General features: G+C 51.3%; 1 protein-coding gene across 1 annotated transcript in view; it reads right to left on the reverse strand.

Annotated features, from left to right (window-relative positions):
• LOC140384522 (ATP-binding cassette sub-family C member 8-like) overlaps positions 1-22,459 on the reverse strand; it is a 497,256-nt gene that overhangs the window by 381,216 nt on the left and 93,581 nt on the right. The window contains 3 exon segments of the mRNA XM_072466291.1: positions 72-232; positions 235-282; positions 285-312. Coding sequence (XP_072322392.1) covers positions 72-232; positions 235-282; positions 285-312 — 237 coding nt within the window.

The following is a 22,459-nucleotide window of genomic DNA, read 5'->3' on the forward strand; positions in this document are numbered from 1 at the left end:
ACAGCACTAAACTCTTCAAAAAACATAGAATTCACGACTAAACAAAAGCTGTCAAATATCGAGTGCTCTACCTTTTGTGCTTCGTATGCATCCTTAAGTTGTGTATAATTGGTCGTAGCTCTCATGGCAAAAGGCAGCTTGCCAATGGCTTTAAGGTCAATTGGTCTTTTATGTGCTGTTGTTATGAAGGTATTCATCCACCAGTAAGTGCCTTTGGAAAGTAGGTTCACAATGGTTGCAAGAATCTGACACCTAAATCCTGCACGTCTTCAGGAGGTTTCACTCTCGTGTATGTTTGTAGAAGATATAGCGCTAAAGCAGGAGAAAGAAATTCTGGGGTAAATGATTGTTTCCGTGTAAACAGTGATAATGTTGACAGTTTACAATATTTCCTAATTATAGTAGACAGACATATTCTTGGGGAACATTATGATGCAAAAGGTGAGTGTACACCTGCATTTTGTCCCCCATTTTCATTCCCTCCTTTCCTGAAGGTACTGAATGTAATAGGGGTAGAGTTTGGTGTTATTTCGTAACCTCTAGTACTTCATACAGGTAACAACTCATCAAAGTGTGGGCCCGAACAGTGAGTTTCAGCAGGCTTTCTAACTGTGGGGCACTATCACAGCAGGAGCTGTTTCTAATCTCCATGGTGAACACAGACAGACACACAAGTACATTCATTGTTCAATAAGGGCAACAGATCGCAATCATCAATAGAAACTCAGTCTAATTCATTCCCCTACCACTGAAGCTATAGATAATGCTACTAGCTCAACTTAGGGTGAACATTATCCTTCTGCTTAAATATACACAATGGAATTCTACTTTGAATTCTCAGCATGAAAGCTTCATTTAGCAATGAAAATCAAATACAAATCAACTTAAGGAAAGAAGAATCTTTCCAAAGGTAACAATTACAGTAAGGAATATATTTTCTCTCAGTGGTATAACATGTTCACTTTATATCTAATATATGCATCATATCCAAAGCATCTGGTCTGAATATTAAGTACTACATAGTATTTACAGTACAGAAGCAAGACATTCATTTTAACAGCTCTATGCTGGTGTTTATCCTACAGATAAACTGTTAATGGATGATAACCAGGTGAGAGCAGTCTCAGTGGAGAAATGTTGGAGGATGATGGTGTGGCAGACTGTGTCAAATGCTAGACTAGTGGAGAAAGAGAAGCAGAAAAAGTTTACCATTGTCACAGTCACATAGGATGTGAATGTGGCCTTGGCAAGAGCTGTTTTGGAAACCTGTTTGGAGTGATTCAGACCTGAGGTTCTAGGGAAAATGTCTGTTATGTATAGAAAGACATGAAAGTTACAACATGGAAATAGGTTTTCTGACCCAATGAGTCCACGTCAGTATTTTATTAAACATGTTTGGCTCATCTGGATTCATGATTTTCACTGATATTGGTGAATCTTATTTGGAAGAGGTGTGATAAATGGCCACAGGGGATTGCTGATGGATCTCCCGGTGGGCTATATAGAATACCAGTTCCCTGTGAGAAGCCCGAGTAATCAGCCCCTACCAGGCCGGCACACAATCCTGATGGAATTACATAACGGACACCCCAGGGTATCCAAGATGAAATTGCTCGCAAGAAATTACATCTGGTAGCTCAGTTGTGATATAGACATCGAAAATCTGGTGTAGCACTTGTGCCAATAGAACCAGAAGCTCCACCTTTTGGCTTCTTTGCACCCATAGGAATGGCCAGGAAAACCATGTGTATGGGTGCACATGTACTCCGCTGACCCGTTCCGCAGACCAATATTCCTTACTATGGTCGATGCCCACTCGAAATGGTTAGGATTGCATCGTAGGTCCTCCACAACTTCTCAAGCAACAATAGAAAACCCCAGAAAAATTTCTGTGTCCATGGCATATCAGAGGTCCTCGTTTCCGATAAGGGTACCCCTTTTACCAGTGGAGAATTTCAGACATTCATGAAGTAACATGGCATTAAACACATCCTAATGGCGGCGACTAATGGCCTGACTGAACGGGCAGTTCAAACATTCAAAACCAGAATGAAGAAACAGCCTGTTGGTTCCCTGGGTATGAAACTGGCCGGTTCCTCTTTGAAAACAGAACCACGCCACACACAGTGACGGGAGCCACACCAGCAGAAATATCAATGGGATGATGACAGCACACCAGGCTCAGCCTGCTGTTTCCCAACTGTGTGTGTGTGTGTGTGTGTGTGGGGGGGGGGGGGGGGTGGGGGGGGGGGGGGGGGGGGGGGTGAAGTCAAAGCAAGAGATCCCAAAAAAGACCTACGACAACAGAAGATCCGAAAGGACTTTCAGAACAGGAGATGATGTCTATGTGCAGAATTTTGGAGATGGATCCCAAAGGATTAGAGGAGTCATGCAAGGAACCTACTTCAGCAGAGACAATTTCAGCAGAGGCAACGTCCTTGATGCCCGTTGAGGCTGTCTCCAGCAAGGGACTCAGTCTATGGAGGGCCCAAGAGTTGTTTCCACCAAAAATGAAGATTCGGAGTCAACAAGGAAGTGACAATCCCAGTCCGCTTCCCGCTCCCCGACCCAGTGCCACCTGCTGCTGATTCGAAGCCTTGTGCCAAGTCACGAAATCAGCCTCATCGCTGTAGGAGTGAGGGAGGGTGGATGGGGTTACTGGGTTATGGGGATAGGGTGGAGGTGTTGACCTTGGGTAGGGTGCTCTTTCCAAGAGCTGGTGCAGACTCGATGGGCCGAATGGCCTCCTTCTGCACTGTAAATTCTATGATAATCTATGAGACGGTGTGGACTTGAGGGGTAGTGATGTGATATCCTTCACGAGGACCACGGGGGATTGCTGATTGATCTCCCCATGGACGTCACAGAATACGAGTTCCCCTGGTGAGCAAGCGGAGGCCTGCCCAGTTGGGGCATGTTAGTGGGACCTTTAAATGCAGCTCCCAGATCCGGGTCCGCTGTTCCTGAAAGTCATGGGCTGGGATGTTTGTTTTGTGTGCCGTAGTAGAGGCTTTATATTCAGTTTAAAAATAAACCAGTTTGGCCTTTCACTCCACCCCTCCTGGAATTACTACAAGAGGTAAAAATGGCAAGAGCGACATTAGAGAGAGGAATTCCTGATTTAAAATTCTCTGACCAGGTGAGAATATTTGTGCTTTTTAAAATTTTTCTTTCTAGAAGTGTTGAATGAAATGCATGAAAATCACTTATTGTCACAAGTAGACTTCAATGAAGTTACTGTGAAAAGCCCCTAGTCACCACATTCCAGCACCAGAATTGAACTGTGCTGCTGGCCTGCCTTGGTCTGCTTTAATAGCCAGTGATTTAGCCCAGTGAGCTAAACCAGTACTTTGCTCTATAAACTAGAGACGTACTTTGAAGAGTCTGTTCTACATTCACAGCCAGCAACCATGGGAGTAAAGCTTGAGTTCTTGATCATATGTTGCTTTGATACATTTCAGCCTTGTTTATTCTATTTCATTTAATATTAAATGTACAGGAGTTATTTGAGTTGCGTCTCTGAGATTCAATTGAGTTGTAGCTGTTATAGGAATTTAATTGAACTGGTTATAACGAGTAACAGATCATTTGGCTGAGTGGAACAATACAGGATATACCGGCAGTTATTCTCTTGCAAATGTTAAATTAAAGTTATATGTTGGACAGGATTCTCTCTTTGGGTGTTTGGGATTTTCTGGATCTCCCTTCACTGTTGTATAACTTCAAGTGGTCAGCTGAGAAACTAACTGCAATGCTTACAAACATCAAGGTTTGTCGACAGCTCCTGGTCCACTTAAAGCAGAGTTAAGTTCTGTTAGTTTCTAGTTGACCACTTTAAAGTCACTCACCGACCCCCTCAAGACGAACTTGACCTTCTCCAACCTCAGGAATTCAGCCACGCCACTCACCCACCCCCCCGCTTTCGGTGGATCCGAGTCTCTCCACCCAAGCAAAATCCATCTCCGGGCTATCAGGGAGGCAAAGGCCAAGACATTGGCTTCTCTCACCCCCTGGACTCCTGGGTTTTCCGACACCCCAAATATCATTACCTCTGGACTCGGAGCCAACTTCACCCCCAACACATGCGACATTACATCCGCAAACCCCTTCCAGAATCCGTTCAACTTTGGACATGCCCAAAACATGTGGACATCATTCGTGGGCCTCCCCGCACACCATACCTGTCCTCTGCTCCCTCAAAGAACCTACTCATCCTTGCCACCGTCCTATGCAGCATGGTAGCATAGTGGTTAGCACTATGGTTTCACAGCGCCAGCGTCCCAGGTTCAATTCCTGGCTTGGGTCACTGTCTGTGTGAAGTCTGCACATTATCCCTGTGTCTGCGTGGGTTTCCTCCGGGTGCTCCGGTTTCCTCCCACAAGTCCAGAAAGACGTGCTATTAGGTAATTTAGACATTTTGAATTCTTCCTCTATGTAGCCAGAATGTGGCGACTAGGGCTTTACCCCGCAACTTTATTACGCTGTTAATGTAAGCCTAGTTGTGGACAATAAAGATTATTATTATTATATGTGCCCTGTGAACTACTTTAAACTGAATAAGACTGAGCCTTGCACAGATGAGGACGCATTTACCCTCTGCAGAGCCTCCTCCCACGTCTGGGCCTCTACCTTCCCCCCAGCTCCTCTTCCCACTTACGCTTAATGTCCCCCATTGGGGCCCCCACCCAATCCATCAGCTCCTTGTGGACTTTGGACACTTTCCCCTCCCCTAGCCCCTTCCTCAACAACAGTTTATCTTGCAACCCCAATGGCGGCAACCCAGGAAAGGATGGCACCTCTCTCCTCACGAAATCCCATTCCTGCAAGTACCTGAAACCATTCACCCTGGGAAGCTCATACTCTTCCTCCGAAATATTCCAAGCTCAACCAGTTCGTCCGCACACTTGCGACTGGTGGCCTATACAGCAACCGGACCCAGACCATAAACCCTGCCCGAACCCAAACCGCCCCAGCACTTCCCACAGGTACTCCCACTCCACTCGGTCGAAAGCCTTCTCCGCATCCATTGTCACTGCTATTTCCACTTCCTGCCCTTCAGGGGGCATCATAATCACATTAAGCAACCTCTTAACATTTGCCGACAACTGTCTCCCTTTCACAAACCCCGTTTGGTCCACTCCTGTCACTCCCGGGACGCAGCCCTCAAGTCGCGAAGCCAACACCTTCACCAACAACTTAGTGTCCAAATTCAACAACGATATCGGATGGTACGATCCACACTGCTTTTATCTTTTTTTTCAGTATCAGGGAGCTGGATGCCTGCGACAGTGCAGGCCGGAGCTTCCCCCCTCTCCCTAGCCTCATTGCATGCTCTCACCAGCAACGGCCCGAGGTCCTCCCCAACCTTTTATAAAACTCCACCTGGGAACCCATCTGGGCCCGGGGCCTTCCCTTCCTGCATCACTCCCATACTCTCCATCACCTTCCTCAACCCCATCGGGGCCCCAGTCCTTAAAGTTGATGTTTAGAAACATTGTGGTTAGTTTCTCAGCTGACCACTTCAAAGTTACTCAAACAAGAAGGGAAAGCTGAGGGTGTGTGGAAGCTGCCAATCACAGCCTAGTAAAATCAATGTCAAAGAGAAATGAATGAAAGGCTTGCAGATCAAAGAACTGAGGAGGTTTAAACCCAGCTGACCGCTTTTCTCTTGCCAGGAATTGACAGGTGCTGCTTCCTCTGCCTGAGCCAGCAGGTGTCTCTCTTCTGTGGTGGTCTGTGGGGAGTCTATTTACTTAAGGGATCTCTGTGGCGGGTGTCTTTATTTAAGGGGTCGTTGGGGGTCCCTTTATTTAGGGGGTTTCTGTGGAGGGTCTAATTGTTTAGGGGGTCTGTGGGAGGAGTCTCTTAATTTAGGGGGTCTGTCGGCGAATCTCTCTAATTAGTGGGTCTGTGTTGGGGGGTGCGGTATGAATCTGGTCGTGGGACTTGGCCCTCCGATGGACATTGGGGCAAGTCCCTTAAAGAGTTACCCTGTTGGCCCATCACGTCGTCCACAGCATCAAATACACGCTTGTCAGAACCAGCAGTAATTCTCGCTCACGTGCTTCCCAGCCCAAAGGACCGGAGAACCACGAGGGCCTAGAGCAGGGGTTTTCAAACTCAGGGTCACGACCCGCTGGTGGGTCGCGGGTGTGTGTCGGGAGGGTCGTGGAGTGATCGGTTGTGGCATTTTCGATCGCGGGAAGACGTTCCCAACTGAAGTCCCCGATCGGTCGCGGTATTTGAGGGTGCAGGCGGTGCGAGGCTAGGCTGTGTGTTGGTAACCGCGTGCAGAGTGTTGAGGGGGGGGGGGGGGGGGGGAATTGGTTGATGGGCGTCCACGTGGATGTGGTGCTTACAGTGGTGGCCCCAGCTTGGAGCTCCGCCCTGGTGCTCGTCCTTTGCACGCTGCTCGGCTCGTCCCACGCCACCAATCGGCAGTATGCAGCCTGCGGCTACTTGGTCAATCCGTTCAATGGCTAGCACAACGTCTGTTTGCACTCCCATGATGGTAAGTGCTGGTCGGGAAGTGGTCTGTGACTGGGGTGGGTACAGTGAGAGGAAGCCAGGCCAGGTTTCTTGGAATACTGATTAACCGAGGCCAGTCAATAGGGCTGACATATGTGAACACTGGAAGAAACCTACGGTCATCACTTTGTGTCGACACTCTCTGGAAACCAGGAGGTCAGAGCTTTTGGTGAGAATGGAGCAGGAGGTGACTTGGATGTTTGGATAGTGCAATGCAGTGGAACGAGTAAGAAATAGTGTGACATTGTGTGTGTTTGACAAGTTACTTCATCTCCTCTAACATCGTAGCTTGTAAAGTAAAAACAAGATTGTGCTTTTTTAATAATTGGTTACATTTCTATAGACATTGGAATATATTTAAAACAAAGTTTGTGTCTAAATGTTCAACTGAAGTTAATTTAATTTTTAGCAGTAAAAAGTCATAAATTTGGAAAAATTAGGTATTGCAAGTAAAGTTTCAAAGCGATCTTTAAATATGAACTGTTGTGTTTGATGCACAATCAATTAGACTCGAAGACGAGGTTGTATCATAACTGAAGGCTTTAATAGACTAGATCTGTTCCCCAGCAGCTTCGGTACAGAATGAGGGCTGCTGGGACGGCACCTGTTCTTATACCCCGCCTGTCAGGGCGGAGTCACATACCAAAAAGCCAATGGTAAGCTGCTAGGCTTACCCAATGGTCTACAGCCACTCGGGTACCGCAATACCTGATACTACCACATTCACCCCCTGTTAAAAAAAGAGTCCGGCGGGGGTGGTGGCCAGTGGTTACAACTGCATTGAACATGGTATGATCAGATATGGAGGTGCCGTGAGTATTTACAAGTGTGGGAGATATATATATAGTCAGTGTTCATGTACAGTTACAGTTACAGTGTAGCAATCAGTCGGTCGGGTGGCCTGGTCGTCCTCCTGGATCGTCTCAGCCTCTGTGGTGGCTCTGGTGGGGGTCCGGGCGTCTGCGACTCCGGGAGCGTGGCTTTGTCACGCTTTGTCACCCCTAGGTGGCGTTGGTGGGGCAAATGGTTGACATGAGAGGGGGGCGCCTGTAGGGGGCGTCGGTGGGTGGGATGGCCTAGGTAGGAGCGGCGGGAGGACCGACCCCCCAGTGAGGTGTTGTGGGGGGGAGGGGGTGGGGGCAATGGTTCGGGTGCGCGTGGGGTTCCGGCAGGTGGCAGGTCCCGGAGGGAGACTGTATCTTGCCGACCGTCAGGGAACGCCATGTAGGCGTACTGGGGGTTAGCGTGCAGCAGGTGGACCCTCTCGACCAACGGGTCCGACTTGTGCGCCCGCACATGCTTCCGAAGCAGGATGGGTGCCGCTAGCCAGGTTGGGAGCGAGGTCCAGGAGGAGGACTTCCTGGAGAAGACAAGGAGACGTTCATGAGGTGTCTGCTTGTAGTTGTACAGAGCAGTGACCGGATGGAGTGGAGGGCCTCCGGGAGGACTTCCTGCCAGTGGGAGACTGGGAGATTCCTGGACCGTGGGGCCAGTAGGACGGTCTTCTAGACCGTTCCGTTCTCCCTCTCTACCTGCCCGTTTCCCCGGGGGTTGTAACTGGTCATCCTGCTTGAGGCAATGCCCTTGCTGAGCAGGAATTGACGCAGTTCGTCGCTCATAAAGGAGGACCCCCTATCATTGTGTATGTACGCGGGGATCCCGAACAGTGTAAAGATACCCTGGAGGGCCTTGATGACAGTGGTAGTGGTCACGTCGGGGCAGGGGATTATCATAGAATTCTTTTTTTATCATAGAATTTACAGTGCAGAAGGAGGGCATTCGGCCCATCGAGTCTGCACCGGCTCTTGGAAAGAGCACCCTACCCAACCGCACACATCCACCCTATCTCCATAACCCAGTAACCCCACCCAACACTAAGGGCAATTTTGGACACTAAGGGCAATTTAGCGTGGCCAATCCACCTAACCTGCACATCTTTGGACTGTGGGAGGAAACCGGAGCACCCGGAGGAAACCCACGCACACACGGGGAGAACGTGCAGACTCCGCACAGACAGTGACCCAATCCGGAATCGAACCTGGGACCCTGGAGCTGTGAAGCAATTGTGCAATAACAATGCTACCGTGCTGCCCCTGGCGAACGGGAACTGGAAGCACTCGTCAATCATGTTCAGGAAGTACGTGTTGCGGTCGGTGGAGGGGAGGGGGCCTTTGAAGTCCATACTGAGGCGGTCAAAGGGACGGGAAGCCTTTATCAGGTGCGCCCCCTCTGGCCGGTAGAAGTGCGGTTTGCACTCCATGCAGATTTGGCAGTCCCTGGTGACTGTCCTGACCTCCTCGATGGAGTAGGGCAGGTTGTGGGCCTTAATGAAGTGGAAAAAGCGAGTGACCCCCGGGTGGCAGAGGTCCTCGTGGAGGGCTCGGAGGCAGTCCACTTGTGCGGTGGCATACGTGCCACGGGACAGGGCATCGGGAAGCTCGTTTTAGCTTCCCAGGACGGTATAAGATCTCGTAGTTGTAGGTGGAGAGTTTGATCCTCCACCGCAAGATCTTGCCATTTTTTATCTTGCCCCGCTGTGCATTATCGAACATGAACGCTACCGACCGTTGGTCAGTGAGGAGAGTGAATCTCCTGCCGGCCAGGTAATGCCTCCAGTGTCGCACAGCTTCTACTATGGCTTGAGCCTCCTTTTTGACCGAGGAATGGCGAATTTCTGAAGCATGGAGGGTACGGGAGAAGAAGGCCACGGGTCTGCCTGCTTGGTTGAGGGTGGCGGCCAGAGCTACGTCGGACGCATCCTTCTCGACCTGGAAGGGGAGGGACTCGTCGATGGCGCGCATCATGGCCTTTGCAATGTCTGCTTTGATGCGGCAGAAGGCCTGGCGGGCCTCCATCGACAGGGGGAAGGTTGTGGACTGGATTAGGGGTCGGGCTTTGTCTGCGTAGTTGGGGACCCACTGTGCGTAATAACTGAAAAACCCGAGGCAGCGCTTCAGGGCCTTGGGGCAGTGAGGAAGGGGAAACTCCATAAGGGGGCGCATGCGTTCAGGGTCGGGGCCTATAACTCCATTTCGCACTACGTAGCCGAGAATGGCTAGGCGGTCAATGCTAAAGACGCATTTATCCTTATTGTACGTTAAGCTAAGGACTTTCGTGGTCTGGAGACATTTTCGGACGTTGGTGTCGTGGTCCTGCTGGTCATGGCCGCAGATGGTGACGTTATCAAGATACGGGAACGTTGCGCGTAAGCCGTACCGGTCAACTATTTGGTCCATCTCGCGTTGGAAGACCGAGACCCCATTAGTGACACCAAAGGGAACGCTTAAAAATTGGTAGAGCCGCCCATCTGCTTCGAAGGCAGTGTACTTGCGGTCACTAGTGCGGAGGGGTAGCTGATGGTAGGCGGACTTGAGATCTACCATGGAGAAGACCTTGTATTGCGCGATCTGGTTCACCAGGTCGGATATGCGGGGGAGAGGGTACGCGTCCAGTTGCGTAAACCTGTTGATGGTCTGACTGTAGTTAATGACCATCCTATGTTTCTCCCCGGTCTTTACCACCACTACTTGAGCTCTCCTGGGACTGTTGCTAGCTTCAATGACCCCTTCCCTCAGTAGCCTTTGGACCTCAGACCTGATGAAGGTCCGGTCCTGGGCACTGTACCGTCTGCCCCTGGTGGCGACGGGTTTGCAATCCGGGGTGAGGTTCGCAAACAGGGAAGGCGGGTCGACCTTAAGGGTCGCGAGGCCGCAGACAGTAAGGGGGGGCTATAGGGCCGCCGAATTTAAAAGTGAGGCTTTGCAAGTTACATTGGAAGTCCAACCCCAGGAGTGTAGCCGCGCAGAGGTGCGGCAGGACATAAAGGCGGAAATTGTTGAATTTCCTGTCTTGGACAGTGAGGTTTGCTAGGCAGAACCCCTTTATCTCCACTGAGTGTGACCCGGAGGCCAGGGAGATTCTTTGGTTTACAGGGTGGGTAACAAGTGAACAGCGCCTTACCGTGTTGGGGTGTATAAAGCTCTCCGTGCTCCCAGAGCCAATCAGGCAAGGCGTCTCGTGGCCGTTGATGAAGATCGTCGTTGTTGCTGTTGCGAGTGTCCGAGGTCGATTTTGGTCCAGGGTCACCAAGGCCAGATGGAGCTGTTGTGGGCTGTGATCGGGCAGCATGTAGTCGGCTGTGCTGTGGGCCTGGGGCCCCATCCAAGATGGCATCTCCCATGGATCGCACATGGTGGTCGGGGGTGTACAAAATGGTGGCGGGGATGGACAAAATGGCGGCGCCCATCCGTCCAGCGTGGCATCCGAGAGGCGAGACGGCCGTGGCCGTGGTCCTCGGATATGGGGGTGGCGGTGAGTGCTGGCCGCCTGGGGCCCGAAGGGAAGGTTGCCGCGGCAGTCCGGAGTCGTTGGAGACCGCGGCCACGGCTCGTGCTTGGCAGACCCCCACAAAATGGCCCTTCTTGCCGCACCCTTTGCAGATGGAGGTGCGGGCTCGGCAGCGCTGGCGGGGATGCTTCGCCTGCCCGCAGAAGAAGCAACGGGGCCCAACGGAGCTAGCGGGCCGTCTTACAGTGCAGGCCTGCGGGGACACGGGGAAGGTCAGTGGAGCTGCCGCTGCAGGATGCCACGCAGCCCAGGGGGCCGCCGCGCGGTCGGGCGCATAGGACTGCGCGTTTCTGGAGGCAACATCCATGGACCCTGCCAGGGCCCGTGCCTCTCTCAGTCCCAGGGTGTCCTTTTCTAAAAGTCTGTGTCGGATCTCTGAAGAGCTCATACTTGCTACGAATGCATCCCGAATTAGAAGTTCCGTGTGCTCGCTGCCCGAAACTTGCGGGCAGCCACAGTTTCTGCCCAGCACCAGTAGCGCACGGTAGAACTCCTCCAACGATTCCCTGGGGCTTTGCCGTCTAGTTGCAAGCAGGTGACGTGCGTAGACCTGGTTCACAGGACGTATATAATGTCCCTTTAACAGTTCGATCGCATCATCGTAGTCCTCCGCCTCCACGATGAGGGTGAATATTCCAGCGCTTACTCTCGAGTGCAGGAGATGCAGTTTCTGTTCTCCTGAGGGGGTGCCTCCGGCCGTGTCGAGGTAGCCTTTAAAGCACGCCAGCCAGTGCTTAAATATCGCCGCCGAGTTCTCCGCGTGGGGGCTGAGTTGTAGCCACTCCGACTTGATTCGGAGATCCATCCTTTCAGCTCAAGAGTAGTCTATTAAATTGATGCACGATCAATTAGACTCGAAGACGAGGTTGTATCATAACTGAAGGCTTTAATAGACTAGATCTGTTCCCCAGCAGCTTCGGTACAGAATGAGGGCTGCTGGGACGGCACCTGTTCTTATACCCTCCCTGTCAGGGCAGAGTCACATACCAAACAGCCAATGGTAAGCTGCTAGGCTTACCCAATGGTCTACAGCCTCTCGGGTACCGCAATACCTGATACTACCACAGTGTTATGCTGCTACGGATAACACAGGCTGCTACTTGATGCAGTCTTAACTAAAGGATGCTCCAGACTCTGAAATGAGTTCAATGTGTTTGTTGAACTATTAACACAGTTCTCAAATGAGTTTGACTCTCTGCTAATCTAACTGTAGTAACTCAGCCTAACCGTACCAGCTTGCTCTAAGCCACGTGCTGGGGTGTGATGCTGCTGATCAACTCTAACTCTCTAGATATCTGTCTGTGGAAAGAGGCAGGGTGTGAGTGCCTCATCCCTTTTATAGTGTTTATGTCATGCCCACTTGTGGTGATGCCACCTCTGAGTGTCCTGACTGCCCATTGGTTGTGTCCTATTCTGAGTGTTCATTGGTTGCATGTTTGCATATCATGACCTGAACGATGAGTCTTTCCGCCAGAGGCAGCGGCAGAGAGAAGGTCATTTACCCGGCACGCCAATGCTTTGGGCGCAACATCAGAGAGGTGAGATTACTCCATTTTGTAGCTGCCATTAACAAGCAACAGGACTGTGTGAAGAAATGAAGATGGATCATTTTGTAATAAGGTAGAGAGGGCCAGAGATACAAAGAGAGCAGGATCACACAACAAAATCTGCTGGAGAGAGCTTCTCAGGAGAGCCAACGGTAGGACAAGGCAGTGCTCGTGTGATCTGTATCCCGAGCTCCACGACCTCGAGTGAACAAACAATTAAGAAGAAACTGAAATCGGGAACAAAGCAGTGTAAAGATGATTTCTTTCTTTTTTAAATTTAAAGTACCCAATTCATTTTTCCCAATTAAGGGGCAATTTAGCATGGCCAATCCACCTACCCTGCACATCTTTGAGTTGTAGGGGTGAAACTCAGGCAAACACTGGGAGAATGTGCAAACTCCACACGGACAGTGACCCAGAACCGGGATCAAACCTGGGACCTCGGAGCAGTGAGGCAGCAATGCTAACCACTGCGCCACCGTGCTGCCCGTAAAGATGATTTCTTGAGGTATGGCACTAATTGTGCCAATGTAAATCAGGATGCAAAGTCCGTGGCCGGGATTCTGCATTCCCGCGGCCAAGTGCTGATGCCAGCGTGAGCCACTCCGGCATCACCGGGCCTCAAGTGGCAAGTAGCCACCCCTTCCTAGGGGGCTCGGACAGTGTTGGAGTGTGTCCGCAGCTCACCTGGTGCCCGAAAGCCGGCGTGCCATGAGCCCGCGCATCCGCGCCACGTCTGGCGCGAGTCCGTGCATGCACCTGGGTTCCCGTCTCCGTGCCGGCCCCCGGGCAATATGGCGGAGACCTACAGGGGCCTGGCATGGAGGAACAGAGGCCCCCCCATGGAACTAGCCTGCTCTCCGATCGGTAGGCCCCGATCATGGTCCAGGCCACCTTGGAGGTCCTCCTGGGGTCGATCCCCTCGCCCCCCCCCCCCACCAGGACAGCCCCCGCAGGCAGAACTCCGAGGTCCCGCCGGGTGGGACCATACGTAACCCACGCCGGCGGGACTAGGCCGAACATGGCGGGCAAGCGACCCGTCGAGGCCCGGAGAATCGCTGGGGGGCCATTTTCAACGGCCCCTGACCGGCGCAGCAACGATCCCGCAGGGGCCCGAGAATCGTCGCTGGAGAATCGGCGGGCCGATATCAGGGCAGCGAGGCGCGATTCACGCACCCCCCCGGCGATTCTCCGACTCAGCGTGGGGTCAGAGAATCCCGGCCCATGTGTGTTATATGCAGGTAAGTGCTAACAAATGAAGTTTAAAACCCTTAATCTTCAAAGGAATTCGAAGACCAAGCTTGGCAAGTATGAGGACACACCTCTTTTCAAAGCATGCGGCGAGTACTAAATCGACAGCTGAAGTCCTTATCTGAAATGTAACATTGAATGACGAAGCAAGAGATATCATGAGGATCAAGCAGACCCATCTGCCACATTAAAGGTAAGCAATAATAGTATGTCACGAAAGTCATCCGGCATGGGTCGATCACGTCAGCTGGCACGTCTCGCGAACATTGGCCGGCGTGGGTCCCGAAGGTCCGCTCTTGGTAAAAGTGGGTCCCGGGAAAAAAAGTTTGAAAAACACTGGCCCAGAGAATATGCTGCCCAGCACGGTAAATAAGACCCATTTGCATCCTCCACTGGCATCGGGCACAAACCGCGATCCCGACATCAGCAGGGGTTGGCGGCTAGAGCATTGGAAACAGGTTAGTACCCAGTGCCAATCTCACTTTCTACCCAACGCTGGATTCTCTGCCACATCTGGAGCTCTGTTACCGGCAGCGTGAGGCAGCCTGTTGTCTTATACATATTTTATATCTTGGTGGTATCATTGCATTTACCCAATCAGCAGCACGTTTGCTTCCAAAAGTATGTCGGTGTTGTTTATCTTCCAGATATTAGATTCGACCATTGTGATGTTTCCTCTCTGAAAAGTGGTGTCTTTATTTGTGTTTCCTGCCAACATTGAAGTCAAGACGACAAATGCTCCATGATGAAAAATTACAACTGTAATAACCCCCCAAGAGGCCCACGGGGATACCCTGATTGATCTTCTGTGATGAATGGGTAATGCACCTTTAAGATCATGCATGTAATGTCCCTTTAAGACCGGGTTTGGAAGCCTGGTGGACTCCGCCTCCGGCTCCACCTCCCAGGGGCCGGATATAAGGTGATGTCCTGTGGGCGGCGCTCAGTGAGTACTCATCTCCCCAGCTGGCGAAGTTCTCTGTTTATTAACGCCTTTGTTTTACGAGTGCACTCTCTCGTGTCATAATTGAGGGTATATCCATTTAATAAACAGATTACGATAGGATGGATAGCGCTCTCAAGACAGAAAAGCTCGACCTGGATGCACGTACACCGGAAGTCAAAGAAATTTTTGAACATTGGCTTTGGTGTTTTGAGGCCTACCTGGACTCCTCGTCGGTCCCCGTCGCCGAGCCTCGCAGGCTGCGCCTACTCCACGCCCGGGTGAGCCACAGAATCTCCAGCCGGATCGAGAAGGCGGCTGACTACAGCGCGGCGATCGAGATTCTGAGGAAGCGTTTCATAAAACCCATCAATGAGGTACATGCACGGCATCTGCTCTCTACTCGCCGGCAGCGCTATGGGGAATTGCTGGACGAGTACTTGGAAAAGCTCACCATGCTCGCTAGAAACTGTAACCATCAAGATGTGACCGCGGAGGTCCACATGAACCTACGCATCCGCGACACCTATGTGTCTGGAATCCGATTGAACTATATTAGGCAGCGACTCCTGGACAACGGGGCGAAAGATCTGCAGGAAACGGCAACGCTCGCCACCTCTCTGGAGGTGGCCTACCAAAACCTCGGCACGTATCCCACGGACCCTGCGAGCCCCTCTCGGCCTTCCCCAGACTCGGCCACGACACGGGCCTGCGCCGCGCGGCGACCCACCCAGACCGGGGGCACACCGTGCTTTTTCTGTGGGCAGGTCCAGCATCCACGAAAGTGCTGCCCAGCCCGTTCCGTGACCTGTAACGGAAAGAAGGGGCATTTCGCGAGGATCTGCCTGACCAGGCCCAAGGCTCAGAAACAAAAAGCCCAACAGGCCCAAAAATCGAGCCCAAAAAACAGGCCCCGCAACGCGGCTGCGCGCCAGCCGGACACGCCCCTTTCTGATGCGTCATCGGCCTCGCGCGAGTCATGGGGGCAGCCATCTTGGCGGCAGCCATCTTCTAAACCTGACACGTGCGATCGACGGGGGTGGCCATTTTGTGACTCCGACTCGGCTGAAGACTCAGACTACCCACAGCTGGGAGCAATCACCCTCGTCCAGTCGCGGCCAAAGCACCTGCGGAACTCCATAATGCTTGTCCAGATCAACGGGCGCGACACTCCCTGCCTTTTCGACTCCGGGATCACGGAGAGTTTCGTGCACCCAGAAACGGTAAGGCGCTGCTCCCTGCGCACCCATCCCGCATCCCAAACCATTGCCCTCGCCTCTGGGTCCCATTCGGTCCAAATCAAGGGGGACTGTATTGCGAATCTTGCGATCCAGGGCGCCGAATACGCCCGCTTTAAGTTGTACATCCTCCCTCACCTCTGCGCCCCCCTGCTGCTTGGCCTGGATTTCCAATGTAGCCACCGAAGCCTGACCCTGAAGTTCGGCGGACCCTTACCGCCCCTCACGGTATGCAGCCTCGCAACACTGAAAGTTGCACCCCCCTCACTATTCACGAACCTCACCCCCGACAGTAAGCCCGTCGCCACCAGGAGCCGGTGGTATAGTGCCCAAGATATGACTTTAATCAAGTCAGAGGTCCAGCGTTTACTGAAAGAGGGGGTCATCGAGGCTAGCAACAGCCCCTGGAGGGCACAAGTGGTGGTAGTCCGGTCCGGGGAAAAGAAACGGATGGTCGTGGATCAACGGCTTCACGCAGCTCGATGCTCCGCATAACGGAGATGGTCAACTGGATCGCACAATACCGGGTATTCTCCACGGTCGACCTGAAATCTGCCTACCACCAGCTCCCTATCCGCCCGGAAGACCGCCTCTATACTGCTTTTGAACAGCCGGCCGGCTTTTTCACTTCCTTAAGGTCCCCTTCAGCGTTACAAATGGGGTCTCCGTCTTCCAGAGGACGATGGACCAAGTGGTGGACCAGTACGGGCTGCGGGCTACTTACCCGTTACTTGGACAATGTCACCATCTGCGGCCATGATCAGCAGGACCATGACGCAAACCTTGAAAAGTTTCTACAGACCGCCCGGGCCCACGACCTGACCTACAACAAAGAAAAAAATGTTTTCCACACAACCTGACTAGCTATCCTCGGCTATGTCATGGACCCCGACTGCATGCGCCCCCTCAAGGAACTCCCCCTATCCCATAGTCTCAAGGCCCTTAAACGGTGCTTAGGGCTTTTCTCCTATTATGCCCAGTGGATCCCCAAATACGCAGACAAAGCCCACCCACTCATAAAGACCACGATTTTTCCCCTCATGGCTGAGGCCCGGTCGGCCTTCAGCCGTATCAAGGCCGACATCATCAAGGCCGCTATGCACACGGTGGACGAAACCATCCCTTTTCAGGTCGAGAGCGATGCGTCAGATGTTGCCCTGGCTGCTACCCTCAACCAGGCAGGCAGGCCAGGAGCATTCTTTTCCCGAACCCTCAACGCCTCCGAGATCCGGCACTCTGCAGTCGAGAAGGAGGCGCAAGCTATTGTGGAGGCCGTGTGGCACTGGAGGCACTACCTAGCCGGTAGGAGGCTCACCCTCATCACTGACCAACGGTCGGTCGCCTTCATATTCGATAACGCGCAGCGGGGCAAGGTAAAAAATGACAAGATCTTGAGGTGGAGAATCGAGCTCTCCACCTACGCGTACGATATTAAGTATCGTCCAGGGGAGCTCAATGAGCCCCCAGATGCCCTGTCCCACGGCACATGCGCCAACGCACAGGAGGATCACCTGCGGGCTATCCACAATGACCTCTGTCACCCGGGGGTCACCCGGCTCGCCCATTTTCTTAAGTCCCGCAACCTAGGGGATTGGGAACCTGAATTGTAGCTCCAGTACACAGGAGGTTGAGAGTAGTGAGGTCATGAGTAAGGTTACAAAGTTGCAGGAGTGTACTGGCAGGCAGGAAGGTTTAAAGTGTGTCTACTTCAATGCCAGGAGCATCCGGAATAAGGTGGGTGAACTTGTGGCATGGGTTGGTACCTGGGACTTTGATGTTGTGGCCATTTCGGAGACATGGATAGAGCAGGGACAGGAATGGTTGTTGCAGGTGCCGGGATTTAGATATTTCAGTAAGCTCAGGGAAGGTGGTAAAAGAGGGGGAGGGGTGGCATTGTTAGTCAAGGACAGTATTACGGTGGCAGAAAGGACGTTTGATGAGGACTCATCTACTGAGGTAGTATGGGCTGAGGTTAGAAACAAGAAAGGAGAGGTGTTGCGCCGACCTGTGAAACCACTCTAAAACCCATCTACACTATTCCCTTATCGTCTATATGTCTATCCAATGACCATTTGAATGCCCTTAGTGTTGGCGAGTCCATTACTGTTGCAGACAGGGCATTCCATGGACTTACTACTCTCGCACGAGTGAGGAGAAAGCTGGCATCCTCCTCGCTGCTGACCCACTGTGATCCATTCCGGCCACTCGTCCTCATCTGTGATGCCTCTCCATATGTCATCGGTGCTATCCGATAGATGGGGCGATTGTCAAAGCGCTCCACCGTATTCACTTCCAGGATACTGATAGATGCGTAACGCTGCTGCATCCAAATTGAAAAAGAAGGCTTGACTGAGAAATTCCATCAATATGTCGATGGGTGGCCATTTTGTATTATCACGGACCATAAGCCACAACTGGATCGCTTTAAAGAAGATAAAGGTGTTCCCCCTATAGCCTTGGCCCGGATTCAGTGCTTGGCTCTATTGCTGGTGGCGTATGAATACACTTTTCAGCATCTCCCAGGAATCCAGATGGCACATGCCAACGCCCTCAATCGTCTTCCGCTGCCTGTGAGTTCCCCCTCTCCACCAGCGATGGACAAAGTCGTCGCGACTTTAAACCTCATGGATACTCTGCACAGATATATATGTGGATGCAGAGGTAAGTTGGTAAGAGTGAATGTGGACATGCTGAATTTCCTTAGTTTCCTGAGAAAGTATAGGCGCTGTTGTGCTTTCTTGGTGGTAGTGTCGACGTGATGGACCAGGACAGATTGTTGCTGATGTGCACACCTAAGAATTTGAAGCTGTCAACCATCTCCACCTTGGCCTCGTTGATGCAGACAGGGGTGTGTACAGTACTTTGCTTCCTGAAGTCAATGACTAGCTCTTTAATTTTGCTGGCATTGAGAGATTGTTGTCGCTACACCACTCCACTAGGTTCTCTATCTCCCTCCTGTGTTCTGACGCATCGTTGTTCGAGATCCGGCCCACTATGGTCGTGCCTTCAGCAAACTTGTAGATGGAGTTGGAGCCAAATTTTGCCACGCAGCCGTGTGCATGTAGGGAGTGTAGTCGGGGGCTCAGTAAGCAGCCTTGCGGGCCCCAGTATTGAGGACTATTGTGGAGGAGGTGCTGTTGTTTATTCTTACTGACTGTGGTCTGTGGGTCAGAAAGTCAAGGATCCAGTTGCAGAGAGAGGAGTCAAATCCTAGTTTTTGGAGCTTTGATATGAGCTTGGCTCATTATGGTGTTGAAGATGGAGCTGCTGTCAATAAATATTAGTCTGATGTAGGAGTCCTTGTTGTCGAGATGCTCCAAGGATGAGTGAAGAGCCAGGGGGGTGGCTCCTGCTGTGGACGGTTGCAGCGGTATATGAATTGCAGTGGAATCTCGACATTCTGGGAGTATGGAGTTGATGTTCCTCATAACCAACCTCTCAAAGCACTTCATTACAATCAATGTCAAGGCCACCGGTTGATAATCATTGAGGCATGTTGCCTGGTTCTTCTTTGGCACCGGTGTGATGGTGGTCTTCTTGAAGGAGGTGGGACCTCGGAATGGAGTAGGGAGAGCTTGAAGATGTGCAGGTTAGGTGGATTGGCTGTGATAAATTGCCCTTAGTGACCAAAAAGGTTAGGAGGGGGTATTGGGTTATGGGGATAGGGTGGAAGTGAGGGCTTAAGTGGGTTGGTGCAGACTCGATGGGCCGAATGGCCTCCTTCTGCGCTATATGTTCTATGTATGTCTGCGAACACATCTGTTCACTTTCAAGGAGGTCGATCTGACTTCGGAAGCTGTGACGGTGGGTATGAGGGTGTCCGGGGCCGCTGGGGCAGTCGACAGTGGTTTAATGGTTTCCTGCTCAAACTGAGCATAGAATGCATTGAGTTCATCGGGGAGGGTTGCGTTGCCGCCGGAGATTCTGCTCGGCTTTGCTTTGTAGTCAAGTCTCTAAGTTTGTAAGTACTGGCTGCTTTGAGAACCAGGTGCTAAAAGAACACTGATCCGAAACTACCAATCAGAGTTGGAACCCCTGTGTCTGACTCTGATCAGACAGAAAGGTATCCACTTACCTGCATACGCTGAGAAGGCTCCGATTTCCGATGGAGGGTCATGCAGAAAGCCCTCGGCGCAGGAATCCTCAAAGGGGGAGCAAAGAGATCCACACAGAAACCATGCCCCCTTTTCGTAGAATCATATTCTGGTAAGTTTAAAGGTCCCCAAGTTTCTCAGCTTGTTCGCGAGTGGGTGAGTGAATGTGTAAGTGAAAAGGTAAGTAAATGGTTGGGTACATACGTATATAAGAGAGTAGGCAAAGTGGTATTGCCACGGGACTAGTGATCCAGAGAGCCAGCGTAATGCTTTGGGGACCTGGGTTCGAATCCCGCCAGGGCAGTTGGAATTAAAAGGCAAATGACAACCATGAAACCATGGTCGATTGTCATTAAAAAAAACACCTGATTCACTAACGTCCTTGAGGAAAGGAAATTTTCCATGCTTACCTGGTCTGACTTACATATAACTCCAGACCCACAGCAATCAGGGATGGGCAATAAATGCTGTCCCAGTCAGTGACGTCCACATCCCATGAACAAATAAAAAGAAAGGTTGGCAATGTAAGTGGGTAAATGGGTAGAGTGGCAGGGGGTAGGGTGAAAATTAGGTATGGTAGAAACTGGATATGGTGGGAGGTAGGTAGCAAATGACAATCGGAGACTGTCCCAACACAGTCAATCCAATCCAATATTTGAGGCTGTTCTGATATATTACAGATAGAGTGATGGAAATGGGATTGTGGAGTGTTATTCAAAGGTTCTGATTTTCTTTTATCATAACTCAACAGTCCATGGAAAACACATCTGTTGGAAATTCATGGACTTGTACATGTAATCTGGGCAGGATTTGAAGTGGAGGCAGTTGCCCACCCATCAGCCAGAAAATTGGATGGTGTTTCCATCTGCTCTGGAAGCTACAACTGTATTTTACATGTTTCAGGCAATTAGTTAGCTGAAATCGTGACATCCTCCCCTCTGAGGCAAGTTGTACTGCCTCTAAGAACTCAGGAGGGAACCGGGGAAATATTTGCATGGGAATGGCCTCAACCACAAGGGCAGCCTTCTATGGGCCTCAGGGTGCCTGATCAGAAGGGAGCTCCCCATCCCACTGTTATTCCCTGCATGAGCCTCAAGGGGTAGAGTTGATCCACTGAAGCTTACAGAATACGAGCTCCCTTGATAAGGGGCGTACCCTTAACACAGTTCGTGTGCCTTAGTATAAATAGAGTCGGTCAACCAGGCAGCATCTAGAGAAGATCTAGTTGGGAACTACTGGAGTTGTTTATAACAGTTTACGTGTTAAATAAAATAAGGTTTGTTTTTTCTACAACTCGATGTGGGCTGCTTTAGTTGCCCCTTACAAAACTGGCAACGAGGATAAAGACTGGTTCACTATCAGTGCTGCTGAGCCATCTCTCCTATATCTCTCGGATACAGGTTGAAAGTTTTTTTTCATCCTCACTCTTTTTGGACATTTGGATTTGTTTGATCTCGGACTGCAAGATTGGAATAAGAATGTGCAAGGGTGGGGTACTTTTTCAGGGCCAATAATATTGTGGCAAACGACCACCAGGTAGTCATTTTACTTACTGCCTGTGGCACACATACGTTTGGAGTGATACGAAGCCTTATCTACTCAGTGGCCCCAGACACTAAAACTTCAGATGAACTTGTGGAGCTGGTGGGGGAACATTTTAATCCAACCCTGTCGGTAATAGTACAGTGGTACTGGTTTAATGTCACTGAGAGAATCCCAGGTGAATCCATCACCGGGTTTTTATCGAGTCGGCGAAGAATTGCTCAGTTCTATGAATATGACACCACCTTATCTGAAGTGTTATGGGATTGCTTGGTTTGTGGCATAAGCAATGCAGCCTTGCAAAAGAAGCTGCTGGCTGAACCTTCCCTCACTTTGCAACAGGCCTACCAAATTGCGCTCTCCAGCGAAAGCGCAGAACGAAGGGTGCGGGAGATGCAGGGAATTGAGGTGAAGGCCTTAGGGTGCACCTCCTTCCATTCTGGGGCCCATCTCTGTCCCACCGGCTTGCCCTGGACCGAACATCGTAAAGGCCCGACCCAGGGACTGAAAAACGAGCCTTCCCGCGGGAGTCTTCCCCCGAGTCCGTAGAGGGGTAGCCAGGTCATTGTGCGGCTTGTGGCCACCAATCCCCGCATGAGCACAGGCAACGGGTGAACCAGAGGTCCAGGTGCCTTGGTAGAGGCTGCTTCCATCTCAGGGCCTGTAGTTTCCACTTAGATGAGACGGAAGAGGACAAATGCATGGAGTTAAATTGTGTGGCAGCCCCTGAGTGGCCCCCATTAAGGTTGCGGGCTATTAAGGGGCATTCGTTAACAAAGCTCGGCGTGAGCCTTGCATATTTGCAGCACCAGCTGGATCTTGCCTTCTGCAAGCACATCACCCTCAAAACACACCAGAGCCTATACAAGTACACACAGCTGCCTTTGGGGTGTCCTCTGCCTGAGCTATTTTTCAGCACACGATGGAGGGCACCCTGAGAGAGCTCCCGCATGTGGCTGTTTATTTAAA

The sequence above is a fragment of the Scyliorhinus torazame genome, chromosome 10 (genome assembly GCF_047496885.1).
Source record: "Scyliorhinus torazame isolate Kashiwa2021f chromosome 10, sScyTor2.1, whole genome shotgun sequence".
In the NCBI taxonomy this organism is placed as follows: domain Eukaryota; kingdom Metazoa; phylum Chordata; class Chondrichthyes; order Carcharhiniformes; family Scyliorhinidae; genus Scyliorhinus; species Scyliorhinus torazame.